The sequence below is a fragment of the Equus quagga genome, chromosome 14, assembly GCF_021613505.1.
Source record: "Equus quagga isolate Etosha38 chromosome 14, UCLA_HA_Equagga_1.0, whole genome shotgun sequence".
Taxonomy (NCBI): Eukaryota; Metazoa; Chordata; class Mammalia; order Perissodactyla; family Equidae; genus Equus; species Equus quagga.
This window is the reverse complement of record NC_060280.1, coordinates 23,131,331-23,145,728: the sequence shown is the minus strand read 5'-3', so window position 1 is coordinate 23,145,728 and position 14,398 is coordinate 23,131,331. Positions and strand designations below refer to the sequence as shown.

The window sequence follows — 14,398 nt, the reverse complement described above, 5'->3', positions numbered from 1 at the left end:
CAACCCTGCCCACTAAATCTACTTCCACATTATGGCTCAATATTATCCCTCAAAATTCATATGTTGAATTCTAACCTCTAGTACCTCCTAAGTAACAATCTTTGCAGATAAATTCTTTAAAGAAGCAAGTAAGTTAAAATAATGTCTTTACAATTGGCCCTAATCCAAAACAACTAGTGTCCATAAGAAAATGAAATTTGGAAACAGACATGTGTATGCACAGAAAGTAGACCACATGAAGACACCAGAAGAAGAGAGCCATCGACAAGCCAAGTAGAGAGGCCTTAGAAGAAACCAATCTTGCTGACGCCTTGATTTTGGACTTATAGCCTACAGGATTGTGAGAAAATAATTTTCTGTTGTTGTAGTCATCTAGTCTATAGTATTTTATTATGGTAGCCATTGAAAACTAGAAGCCTCCTGAAATGTCTGTTTACTCATAATGTATATGTCTCTTGCATTATGTTCATGTGTCAATTTCAAGCACATAAAGTCATTAAATATTTACTTTTATTATATTAAAATATTTGTCTTAGGATCTATCCTGAATCTTCTTTTATTCTTAGGTAAACTTTTTCCAAGAGTCTCAAGGGGACAGACGATGTATTAGGTTAAAAAGGATCATGTTATTGTCCATGAATCTTACAGCTCTACACAAATTTTGACCCTCACTGGGCTAATCACAGCCTATTCTTGTTTCTCTTCATTAACAGGTACATGCTGAGACGAAGACATTACATGATATGGATACCACCCAGAGTATAACCAATAACTCAAGGTTTCAAGTGTCTGAGTTCATCCTGATGGGCTTCCCAGGAATTCATGAGTGGCAGCACTGGCTCTCACTGCCCCTGGCTCTCCTTTACCTCTTAGCTCTTGGTGCCAATCTCCTCATCTTGATCACCATCCAACATGAGCCCACCCTGCACCAGCCTATGTATCACTTTCTTGGTATCTTAGCTACTGTGGACATTGGCCTGGCTACTACCATCATGCCCAAGATCCTGGTCGTCCTCTGGTTTAATTCCAAGGCCATCAGCCTCCCTGAGTGTTTCACTCAGATCTATGCCATCCACACTTTTATGGCCATGGAGTCAGGCATCTTCCTCTGCATGGCTGTAGATAGGTATGCAGCCATTTACTATCCCCTTCAGTACCCCTCCATAGTCACGGAGGCTTTTGTGATCAAAGTCACACTGTCTATCATACTCAGGAATAGCCTGTTGATGATCCCAGTACCTGTACTGGCTGCCCAGAGACATTACTGCTCCAGGAATGAGATCGACCACTGCCTATGCTCCAACTTGGGGGTTACTAGCTTGGCGTGTGATGACATCACCATTAACAGATTTTACCAGTTGGCTTTGGCCTGGGTTATACTTGGGAGTGACATGGGTCTGGTCTTTGCTTCCTATGCTTTAATTATTCGCTCAGTGCTGAAGCTGAGCTCCACTGAAGCAATATCTAAGGCCCTGAATACCTGCAGCTCTCATCTCATCCTCATTCTCTTTTTCTACACAGCCCTTATTGTAGTATCTGTCATCCATCTGGCAGAAATAAAAGTTCCCTTCATCCCTGTTCTCCTCAATGTGCTGCACAGTGTCATCCCCCCAGCCCTTAACCCCATGGTGTATGCCCTGAGGACCCAGGAGCTGAGAGTGGGCTTCCAGAGGGTGCTCAGTTTAGGTAAGAGTGTGGCCAGGAAGTGAGCTAACTTTAAGTGACAGATTATTATAAGTGATATTGTAGAAAGAGAACAGGCTTTGGGGCCCAACGTTCCTGGGTTAAAATTCCACATATCCCAATTGCTAGGAAAATCAATTCAAATTATCTCACCAATTTTATATATCACGTACTATGTGCAAGGCACTCTTTTAAACATTTCACAAATACTAACTCATTTAATTACCATAACAACCCTATGAAGCAAATCTAATTATTATTTATACATCTTACAGATGTGACAAGAAAGTTGAAAAACTTACCCAAGGTCAAAAAGAAAGGAAGTCACAGAGTGAAATTAGAACCTTAGCAGTCATGCTCCAAAGTCCCGGCTCTTAACTCTTTCTCTCTATTCAACCTTCCTACTAAATTTTCAAAGTGTAAATTGATGACAAAAAGAGATATATTTAACTAACTGAAATTATGAATAAGTTGTCTTTTAATTTTAAAAAAGTCCATTTAAAAGTTGACAGCAATTCTCCTGTCTAATGGTAAATACAGCAAATTTTAAATCCTCTATAGTCACTTGGGAGGACCCTCTTAGTTGTATGAATGTAAATCACAATTTGACAGGAATTATTTTGCTACTTTATAAACTCTGACACCTCTTGAGTTCATTTGCATTAGATCCCAAAACAGAATATCCCAACCACTTTTTTAAACATTCAAAATTACTTGAACTTCTATAATGAATTAAGAGAATCCCAGTGAGATCCAATGGTTCATTGGAAGTATAAAGGACAGCAAAAGTGTATGAAAGGGAACTTTCCTGATAAGAGAAATGAAATGTGTTTGGGGACAAGGAAAAGTGAAAGTTGGGCAAAAATGTTTTTTTTAATTATTCCAACGTCAGAGTATAAGTCAGCAAGGGTGAAATGTTGGCTCCAGGATGATAGGTGAGCATGGTTGGAAGAGTCCCCTGACCCAATCATGTGGTATAATGGCTGATTTTGGGAAGAAGAGACTAACCTGTGACAGAAAACTTGGAAGTCAATGTTTGAGAATCAAAAGCCATTAAAATAAAAGGAATTGAATCATCTTTCCTGTAACAGACTGAGTTAGAAAGCGAAGGCCTTGTATATCTGCTGACAAGGCTGAATTAGACCATGTGCTTTCACCTGTTTTTAACAGTCATCCATATATCAAGAACAGAAGCATTGACAGCTGACAAAGAGTAGTGCACTAATGGATGGGCCAAACTGTTTCTCTTTCTGCACAGTGTTTGGACTAAGTCCCTAAGATCCTTTGATATTTCTGGGAAAGAAAATAAGTCCCAAAAGAAAGATTCTGAAATTTCTTCTAATTTGGCCATCCAAGAGATTGGATTTCCACTTCTACTAATGGCTGATAAGATAATTCAGACAAAACTTTCCAAGGAGAACAAGTAAAAATTATGGACAAAGCATCTTTAAATGGGTATAGAGATTGGAAAAGTAACACATCAGTAACAATTATGTGACTAAGACCTGAGTGTGAAAGAAAACTCAGAGACTTCCTTTCAGTTCCAACATGTAGAGAGACTTAGAAGTTGTCACTCCCATCCTTACATCAACAAAAAGCTGAACAAACTGAAAATCAATCACTTTTCTTGGACTGTCAGAGAACTGAGATCACAGGGCTAAGTGACATCCTGGAGTCAGAGAAATACCCTTCCTCTAGGTGGGAGATGTCTCTAATAATGTCTTTTATCCTAGAGAGGAGGCCTCTACTATGGAGAATGCTCTGGGGTTCTACACAATGTTAACTTTTTCCCTCCTCCTGCCAGAGCCAGCTGACCATCCTTGGATCTTTACTGTAAGAATCTGCTGGGGTACCTGGATATAAAGTGTGGGGCTCCCTAAGACTGCAGCCCCCAAGTCTTTCCCATTCTCAATCTAGACCACACTCATCCTCCAGCAATTTGTCAAAATTACCTTTGAAGTCTTTCTACCAGTTTGTGATTCTAGCAGCTTCTACTCCAAGTAAACAGATTCTCTGTATTCACCTGATTCTCCAAATTTGGGGACGGCAGTTTGCCCTGCTACATCAATTCTGATGAGTACAAGAAAAGTCATGGGTAGTTCTTTTCTTTCTGATTTTTCTTCTTGTAAGGACAGAAGTGATGACTTCTAAGTTGTTTACACATTAGATGTCCTAGTATTGGATTATAACCCAAAGTACACAATAAATATCCCTCAGTTCAAACTGATATAAGTAGATAATTCAATAAATAAATGAATGGAAAATAATAGACAAATCTCTCATATAAAGAATTCCACCCTCAGGTAAGTGGAACATAACTCTTCACTTCTTAAGTGCGTAATGACTTCTCTCCAATGAATACAGTATGGGAAGGGGGGAAAATAAGTTTACAAATGAAGAAACCTGACAAACACTACATCAGCCAGGGGATCAAGTTTACATCAACAGTGATAAATCATGTTCATCATATGTATCTTTGATACGATATGATGAGAATGGCACTTTATTTCTGTGGTCTTCCTCCAAAACCTACATAATCCCAGTGTAATCATGAGAAAAACACCAGACGACCAAGAGGATCTTATGGAGACCTGACACCTAAATGCAATGTGATATCCTGATGGAATCCTGAAATGGAAAAAATATATTAAGTAAAAACTAAAGAAATATGAATAAAGTATGTACTTTAGTTAATAATATATTGAGACTGATTCTTTACATGTGACATGTGTGCTGTACTAAAGTAAGTTATTAATAATAGAGGGAGCTGTGAGTGGCATATATGGAAACTCTCTGCACTATCTTCACAATTTTTCTATAAATCTAAAACTACTCTAAAATAAAAAGTCCATTTTTCACTTGCTAGAATCTATCTTTTTGATTATAGCCATCCTAGTTGGTATTAAGTGTTATTTCACTGTGGTTTTGATTTGCACTTCCTGATAGCTAGTAATGTTGAGTATCTTTTCACGTGCTTATTGGTCATTGGTAAGTCTTCTTTGGAGAAATATCTATTCAGATGCTTTGTCCATTTTTAAATTGGATTTTAGTTGCGTTATTTGTCCTTTAATTATTGAGTCGTAAGAGTTTTTTTTATATCCTAGATACAAGTTCCTTATCAGATGAAAGATTTGCAGGTATGTTTTCCCATTCTGTGGGCTGTCGTTTTATGTCTTGATGATATCCTTTCAAGCATGAAAGCTTTTAATTTTGATGAAGTCTAATTTATGTATTTTTTCTTTGTTGCTTGTCCTTTTAGTGTCATATCTAAACAGGTTTTGCCTATCCCACAGTCACAAAGATTTATTCTTATATTATCTTCTAAGGGCTTTATAGTTTTAGTTCTTATATGTAGGTTTATGATTCATTTTGAGTTAACTTTTGTGTTTGATGTGTGAGGAAGAAGTCCAACTTCATTCTTTCGCATGTCGATATTTCATTCTCTCAGCACCATTTGTTGAAAAGACTATTCCTCTTATTAATTGACTTAATAACCTTGTAAAAAACCAGGTAATTGTAAATGTGAGAGTTTATCTCTTGACTCTCAATTCTATTCCATTGAGATAGATATATAGATATATCCTTATTTCAATACCACACAGTTTTTATTACTATAGCTGTATAGTAAATTGGTAGTATGATTTTTCTAACTTTGTTCTTCCTATTCAAGATTGTTTTAGCTCTTCTGGGTCCCTTGAATTTCCATATAAATTTCAGGATAAGTTTGAAAAAAGGCAGTTGGTCCTTTGATAGGGATTTCACTGAATCTATGGATTGTTTTGAGGAGAATTACCACCTCAGCGATATTAAGTCTTCTGATCTGTGAACACAAGATATCTTTCTCCTTATTTAGTTCATCGTTTCTTTATTCAACAATGTTTTCATAGTATACATTTTACACTCTTTTTGTTAAACTTACTCCTAAATATTTTATTATTTGTGGTGCTAAGTGGAATCATTTCCTTAATTTCATTTTTGCATAGTTTATTGCCAGTGTAAAAAATATACACATGATTCCTGTACAAATGACCTTGCATCCTGCAAACTTGCCAAACTCTTTTATTAGTTTTAATAGTTTTTAGTGGATTCCTTATGATTTTCTACATACACAATCATGTCATCTGCAAAAAGAGATATTTTACTCTTTTGTTTCCAATCAGAATGCTTTTATTTCAGTTTTTTGCCATTTCTCTGGCTAGAACCTCAGTATGATGTTGAACAGAAGTGGGTAGAGCAGACATCTTTATCTTATTCCTGATCTTAGAGGGAAACCCTTCAGTCTTTCACTGTTAAGTATGTTGTTAACTGTGGGGCTTTTGTAGATAACCTTTATGAGGTTAAGTAGTTCCCTTCTACCCTAGTTGGTATTTTTATCTTGAAGGAGTGTTGGATTTTGTCAAATGCTTTTTCTACATGTTGAGATGATAATATAGTTGGATTTTGTCAAAGGCTTTTTCTACATGTTGAGATGATAATATAGTTTTTGTTTTTATTCTATTGATATGATGTGTTACATTAATTAAATTTCAAATGTTAAAGCAATCTTGCATTTCTGAGATAAATCACACTTTATTATGGTGTATAATCATTTTTATATATTGTTTAATTCAATTTGGTAGTATTTTGTTGAGGATTTTTGTGTCCAAATATGTTTTAATGCCCATATTATAATTTCATAAACTCTTTTTTAATATACTCTGCCAATTAACAATATCTAACAATTTCCTGAATCAAACTGACTCTCCAAAACTGCAGAGACATAAGGCCCTCACACAAGGATCTTTATACTTAGACTTACCACGTGGCTGAGAGCCACAGAGACTCACATGTCAGAGACAAGAAGAGAAAAAGGCTCTGATCTTTATATGTGCCCGTTTTATTTTTTCTTTACATTTAGCACTCATATAAGGACACTGCTTTTATTCTGGAGAGTAAGTAAAGGATGAGTCAAAGTCAGGAGTGTTATGAAAATGGATCACCCTGTGCAAGACACAAGAACATCAAGAAAGGGAGAATTGTGGCAACCTAATATTAGTGAACAACCCATTAGGATTGCATTTAGCTGTGTATAAATTATACTAGTTATAGTGGCTTAATCAAATTGAAGTTACTTATCTCACATACACACACACACAGAATTATACAGTTCAGAGTTCTTAAGGCACTTCCATTATGCCATCAAAAGACGAGGCTCGTTCTATTTTCTGCTCAGTGATCCTAAATTATGACTACCATCCTCCACATTCAACTCCATATTCCAGACAAGAAGGAAGAAATGGAAAAGGAAACCTCAACAGAGTTTTACATCTAATTAGTGAGAAGTGATGCTTATATTCATCTTTAGCTGCAAGAAAGACTCAAAAGATGAGTGTTTTAGCTTCCCATTCTCTATGACAAAGGAAAGTTATAGAAAGGTGAATTTGAATGCATGTTATGTAGCTAACTCTCAGTAAAAGTAGACAATACACATCTGTTCTTTCATTGCATTATTTTTTAGACATTGACAAAATATTGAACCAAGAAGAAAGTCTCAAAAATTCCCAAGAGTATAAATAAGTTCCAAAGATCTCTAAATCAACATGACAAACTCAACACTTACTGCACCTTCATCCTCTCACTCCAAAACCTAGCAATACTGACAAGATATTCAATAATAAATCAATCTGTAACATGATGTAAAACAAACAGAGAGCCATTTATGACACAGGAAATAGGACAAAACTCCAAAAGATGAAGGACTGTGATAGGATTATAGGAAAGAATAGAAGCCCAAAAGGTGCGTGGAAAGGATTGCTACAAAATTAATGTTGATCCAGACTCAGAAATATATGATACTAAGAGAAGCAGGGGGCCATGGGAAATCACCAACCTGGTGATTGATGGATAGCACGGTAGTAGCCAGGCAGAGCTATCCATGCGCACATACACTCTTGGATGATGAAGTGAGCCAAAAGTCTAGCAACAGCAGTGAGTATTCCAGAGTAATGGAGATTGGGTCAGAAAACAGGACAATGACACACACAAATATTAACAATCATGCCATGAGGCACGGGGAACAAGCTCAATGATAAATCAAACTATTAGGACACCCCAAATCTCCCCTACAACAGGTTGCATCAAACAAATAAAGTGGCATTCTGAGGTTGCCTATAAGAAAGAAAAATGATCCACCAATGACCAGGATGGCTAAACTTTGGACAGGTTTCTTCCTGGCTATGTGCCTTTGGACTTTGTTTTCTTAGAGTATTTTCTTGAGAAAACTTGTAGTTGTAAATTCTTTCTCTTCATCTTTGAAGTATATATTAATATTCTCCTAACCTCTTTCCAGCTTTATAACCTAGAAAATGCATTTCTCAAACCTGAGAACTATCTCTTGAAATATAAATATCGAAGGAAATAGCACTCCAAATCTCCAAGTATCTGTGGAGGGTAGGAGCCTACCTTCTCAGAGCACCAGTTAGCAATGCAGATGACCTAATCAAAGACAAAAGCTTTTGCAATCTCAGGAGTAATTCAATGAGCTTGACACATCCTATTTATCAACTTCCCAATAAAGTCCTCCAGTACTTTTCCACTACCTCACCCAAGGGTTTAAATGCATTCCGCCTGACACCTTACCCCAGCCCAACAATGCCTTTTGTTTTAGGAGAAGTGAGTACTCAGACTTGGTCTGTGCTTTTTTCCTCATTGCTGGCAATAGGATAAGAATAAAATCAACCTCCAATTGCTCATCCTGTCTGGCGCATTTTGTCTTTAATACCAAATACAATCATCTGTTTGAGCAACATCAAGAGGAAACAGTGGCATTAAACTTAAAAAACATAACTCACACCTGAAGAGATAGAATAAGTTCAACAATATCAACCAAAAAAAGCTCTTCACAAGGTTACCTTCTCTACACCAACTCTCTACTTCAGGATTCCAGTCACTCATCCCTTCAAGTGCTGTTACCACCCCTAGGTAACTAAGCTACGTTTAGAATCTCTTAGTGACCACACCCTAGAAATAGTTCATTTGTAAATAATCCCTTCTCAAATTATTCTAACTTGAATGGGCCACCTGTTTTCTAGTGGGACTCTGTCTAATTCATTGTTCATTCAACTATGCAGTATGTAAGTTATAAGCAAGAGTAATTTCAATGTAGAGTTAGGACAGATTTCAGGTGGCTGTAAATTAAAAAGGTGAGGAGTTGAAGACAATATACAAACATGACTCTTACAAGAGGATAGATCAGTGAAAAGCAGATCCTGAGGATACAGGAGTGAGATGGGAAGAGATATAGAGAGACATAGGCAGAAGTATGTGGAATAGAGATATTTTCTGAAGTTGAAGAGCATTGGAATCTTCATACATTGAGGTGAGTGGTATAGGCGAGAGGAAGACTGTTGACACAGGAAAAAGGACATAGACTCAGTTCTGCTATGTCACTTGGTTTGAACATACAAACACGTTCCCACACCAAGGATATATTACAAAACAATTTAGGCACAACTGAATTTCGCATTTGTCTTTGTGCAATTTTGTCCCCTACAAACACTGGTTGAATGCAGAACACTGCATCAAGCTGAAAACAAGCTGCATGGGAATATGCAAAACACACACATACCCCTAATATCTGGCAGCTACCTCCCTTCATGTCCCAACTTTCCATATGATTTCAGGTAAATGTCCTTCAACCACTTCAAAGTAACTCACAAGCTGTAACCCTTCCTCTCATTTCCACAAGCAAGCTTCATGTCTTTTTCAAAGGAAACTGTTGTACTCGTTGTAGGTTTTGTATTTTTCTTAATCATTTAACATGCGTAAAACTCAGAAACTGCGTCAGTTTTCTTTTTTATGTGTCACTGATGACGTTTTTGAGGACTGTGCTCCTTACTCCATTTTTCCATAAGTGCAGTGGTTTTTCTAGTGGCATTTTGCATAGCACAGTGATTATTAAGAAGTGACTGTAACTGCCAGAGTGAGTGGGGAGGAAACCAAGCCTAGGCAGAAGGAGAACACATCTCGTCCAACCGTTCAAGCTGGCAGAGACATCCATCTGGTGGACCTGCCCCCTGAGACTAGGTTTGAATAGAACTCTTCACAGAGTGACCAAGAAAAGCCTCCAAAGTCGTAGGGTGCCCCTCCTGCTGGAACGAGACAACAACCTGCCCAGGAGTGGTTGGATGAGACTGAGGAGTGCCCTGAGATGGGTCCAGGGAGGGTCAGACAGAGATCAGGTCATTTCACAGCCGTGACTTACAACCAAAACCCAAGGAGTGGTAGGGAGAGGCATAGATCTGCTAGGAACACCAAAAGTCCAGGCACAGGCAGCAACAGCCAGGAGATGGGAAGAAGCTCAGAAGGAAGTGCCAGCCTGAGGGCATCTTCATGGTTGCTCCTCAAGTAGTAAGCAAACTAGCCAATGACATGATCTCTGGGAGGGAAATGAATGGAGGCCATCTACCCACCTCCCTAGGATTCTCCCTGGTTTGTGTATCTAGCTCACTATCCTAGGATTTCTTAATTTGCCTTTCTTGCCTTCCTTAGGCTCTTCACTTTATAGGGGATAGGAGCTGTATTTGGGAACGAAGCCAAAGAGATGAGGCTGATCTCTGATATGGCCATGTTGGAGATGATGGGGCTCTCCAGCCAGAAGAATATGCAAAGACCTCTTGTCTATCAAAACGCTGGGCACACAGGAGACTCTCAGTAAAAATGTTACAAGTTTTGTGAGCTGCAGTCTATTCCTCGCACTGCTCCACTCCCTTCTCCACTCCAGCTTGGAACAGTAGTAGTTTGGGACACTGGGACCCAGTGGCTGATGAGCTGGGTTTCATGGGAACCAATTTATGTTAAGGTGCTACTGGGTGCCAGTAGTTGAGCTGTGGGGGACAGGACTTGAAGCTGACTTGAAATTCAAATCTATATCCATCCACTTGAGTACACAAAGCATCCTTCAACATATAACTTTTTTCCACTTTCAACATCCTGAAATGTCATATTGAACCTTTCCAGAATTTCTTAAGAAACGCTAATATTTCCTGCTTTTTATATCAACCTGAATTGAACTCTGCTATTTGATATCTGCACAAATTGGGCAGCTAATTTACCTGAAGTAAATATCAGTTATTCAATAAATATTTTTTTCATTATCAGCTATACACCCAGCACTAGATTATTCATGAGGATAAAAAATAGAGTAAAGTAGTTAAGGTCCCTGTCCTCATCAAGATTCCATTTAGTAAATACATTAGATTATACTATCCATCATTACCATTGTTTATAAAATAAAACCAGTTTTCATAACATGGACTTACTCCAGGCTACATGTGAACTGGACTGTTAGTTTGATGAGCATTAGATGCATGTTGATTTTGTTCCCCATCAATGTGGTGTCTCACACAGTGTTTAGAATGTAGTAAGATCAATATATTCTTACCTAATTAATTAAATCAAAATCATACATAATCTAACTCCTTCCTACCTCTCCAGTGTATTTAGAGTTTCTGAGAGTGATGGTTATTCCAGTCACAGATATTGCTGAATGTCTCTTGGGAATTTCTGATGATGAAGTTAAAGTAAAACCCATCAGATTCATTGTGTGATTTTTTTTCTCCTTACCAAACAGAAGAGGAACAAAAAGGGGAGGGAAAAGGGGGGAAGAAAAGATTTCTTTATTTTTTTTTAACATTTCTATTTCTTTGTTAAAATTCTCATTTTGTTCATGCATTGTTAACCCAATTTTATTCGGCTGTCTGTCTGTGTGTTCTTGTAGCTCACTGAACTTCTTTAAAAAGATTATTATGAATTCTTTGTCTGACAGTTCATAGATCACTATGCTTTTAGGGTCAGCTATTGGAGCTTTATTAGGTTCCTTTGGTGATGTTGTGTTTACCTGATTCTTTGAGATCCTCATACCCTTGCACTGGTATCTGTATATTAGAGTAAGTAGTTTCCTCTTCCACACTTTACAGGTTGCTTAAGCAGGGAAAGACCATTCTCAGTCAGCTCAGTTTAGGGTACTAGACAGGTCAGCTGGCAGCATCTGTGGACTTATGGGGCTTGCTATCATGATCTCTAATTGGGAATGTCCACTGCCAATGCTCTGCGATCAAGGGGAGAGGAGGTCCTGCTCCCTGTTCAACCAGGGCCTCTAAGTGAGCTCCCTGGTCAGATGGAGCTGCTGACTGTGCTCCACAGTCAGGTGAGCCCACAAGCTGGGCTCTGTAATCACTTCTGGTCAGGTGAGGTTACAACCTGTGTCCCCTGTCACAGCAGTGCTGCGGGATGGCCTGTGCAATTGGGCAGGGCTGGAGGATGGGCTCCATAATCGTTCTTAGTCAAATGGGGCCTCAGGTGTGCTCCTCAACTGGATGTTGCTGCTGACTGGACTCTTTGCTCAGGCATAGCCACACACAGGACTTCATGGTCAGAGAGGACCTAAGGCTGTGCTCTGCAATCAGGTGGCAGAGTAGGTTGTGCCCCAAATTTGGGTTAACCGCAGGCTGGGCTTCACAATCATGTAGGACACTGGCTGTGCTCCACTATTGGCAAGGTCACTGGCCAGGTGCTCTGGTTGGGTAAGGCCTTTAGCTGGATCCCTTATTTGGATAAAGCTTGAGACTGTGCTCCATGGTCAGGCATAGCAGATCTCCAGGCTTTCTTGTTGGGTAAGGATGCAAGCTGTGTTCTGCGATTGCCCAGGGCCTGGCTGGGCTCCCTGCCTGGGAAAGGCCACAGGCCATATTCAGTAATCAAGCAGGGCCATACCCTCGGTGGGATTATAGGCCTGGTTCCAAGACTGCCCAGGGTCACTATTAGGCAACCTGGTAATGCAAGACCAGAGGCCATACTCAACAGTTGGGCAAGGCTGCTGACTTGGATCCCTGCCCGAGCAGGACAAGGTTTCCTGATTAGGCACAACTCGTAAATATGCTCAGCAGAAGGTGCACTGCAAGTTTGTTTTCCTGCTCAAATTCGTTTTCCTGCTCAATGGGCTCAACACCTAGTAATGTCCGTTGGTTGGGGACCAATGAATGATTTAGGAAAAGAGGAAATGGAGAAGTTAAAGCTTGATGTGGAGATTGGAAATATCCTTATTAAGAGATCCAGGGAATACTCCAAGCTTAGAATCAATAGAAATGAAAACAGAAATTGAAAGCAATCCTTCAATGAATTGAGGAGGTAATTGCTTTTGTATTGCTAAAGCATCAGGGTCAGTTTCATATTCTGTGCACACAAATTGTCAAGGAAAAATCAGCTCCCTATGTAAAATGAAGGAAATTCCTATGTATCTCCAAACACTATCATTGTAATGAAGCCACAGGGAGAGAATCAGAGTCAATTCTCCAACTTAGAAAGAGAGAAAATGTGCAGAAACGCAGCTCCAGAGATCAGCAAAATATACAGTAGCATCGCTGGTTCCGGGCGTAAAGCTTCTCTATTTCAGCCAAAGAAGAGGGAACCCAGCTCACCTCTTCATTTCTCTCTTGACAGCCTGAGAGGAATTGTGCTTGTTAGCAAATCCCTGCACAATGACCTATAGGGTCCTACAGTCAGGGGCACAGGAGCTGTGACTTTCACAGCCTCCGAGAAAACTGCCACCAACTACCCAAACTGATTAATTCTCATCTATGAACAGATAGATCAGAGTAAGAATCTACAGATACTGGAGGAAAAGTAGCAAGAAAGGGAATGACCAAGCTAATCAAACAAAAAGACTAGCCCATTAGAGAAAAGAGTAAATATAGAAAAAAAGACATTTATAAATATGTAAGAATATTTTTAAATGTCCTTTTAAATGCATTTTTGAGGTGGTAGAAAAGTAATGATATCTACTTCAACTGAAAAGAAAAGTTAAATCCAAAAAGCCAGTACCAACCTTGAACTGAATGTCTATAGTTTAAATATTTAAATATTTTCATAATATTGATCAACACTTAGCATGGATGATCAAGAAAAATAGAGAAGGCACAAATAAACACTACCAGGATTGAAATAGAGGATATCCTGCGGGCACAGTAGAAAATAAAATATAAGAAAATGATATAAATAATTTTCTGATAGCAAATTTCAATGAGAGTAAAATAGAGACATTTTAACAAACAAAAAATACAAACATTTTCAAAAGAAATTTTAAAAGACATACCTTGGTCAGAATACATATCCAACTTGGAAGATCTGAGGTGAAAAACATTTTTTTTAGGCTATAGGTTATTCGACTGCAACAAGCATTCCCAAAAATATACTGGCTTAAATCAGATACAAGTTTATTTCTGTCTCAGGGGTTTAAGTGAGGGCTGGTGGCCTAGAATGTGTTAGCAACACAGACTCTGCTATATTGTTGCTCTGTCATCTTCAATATAAATTTCCATCTTGTGATTTGAACAAAGCTGCTTCAATCCCACCATCAAATCCACGTTCCAAGCATCAGGAAATGGTGTAAATGGAAGGAGAGAGCAGACTACTACCTTTATAACCTACAAAACTAAGTACTTCTAGGGTCAAGAGAGTTGTTTCCCAATGGACATGATAGACCATAGCCTGAGCTTCCCCAGCCAACTCACCAGAGTTGAAGTCCTAGACCTAGAACCAAGGTGATGAAAATGTGTCATTCCTCCTGTTACAGGTCCAAAGTGGGTCTGCTTCTTGGTGAGTTGAAATAAAAGCCTTCAGCCTTCAACTACTTCAGCCAGAAGTAGTTGTCACACAAGGTAAAATTTATTTGCCCCAA

At 38.7% G+C, this 14,398-nt stretch overlaps 2 protein-coding genes across 2 annotated transcripts in view; one reads left to right on the top strand and one right to left on the bottom strand.

Annotated features, from left to right (window-relative positions):
* Positions 1-14,398, bottom strand: part of LOC124252247 (olfactory receptor 56A4-like) — a 128,588-nt gene that overhangs the window by 80,165 nt on the left and 34,025 nt on the right. The gene's annotated exons all lie outside the window — the stretch shown is intronic.
* LOC124251823 (olfactory receptor 688-like) lies at positions 744-1,709 on the top strand. Its single transcript, XM_046684721.1, has one exon. It carries the CDS (start codon positions 744-746, stop codon positions 1,707-1,709), a length of 966 nt encoding a protein of 321 aa, XP_046540677.1.

What these genes read in the sequence shown, in the direction of transcription:
- LOC124251823 (XM_046684721.1), top strand. Translation starts at nt 744, where the DNA reads ATGGATACCACCCAGAGTATAACCAATAACTCAAGGTTTCAAGTGTCT.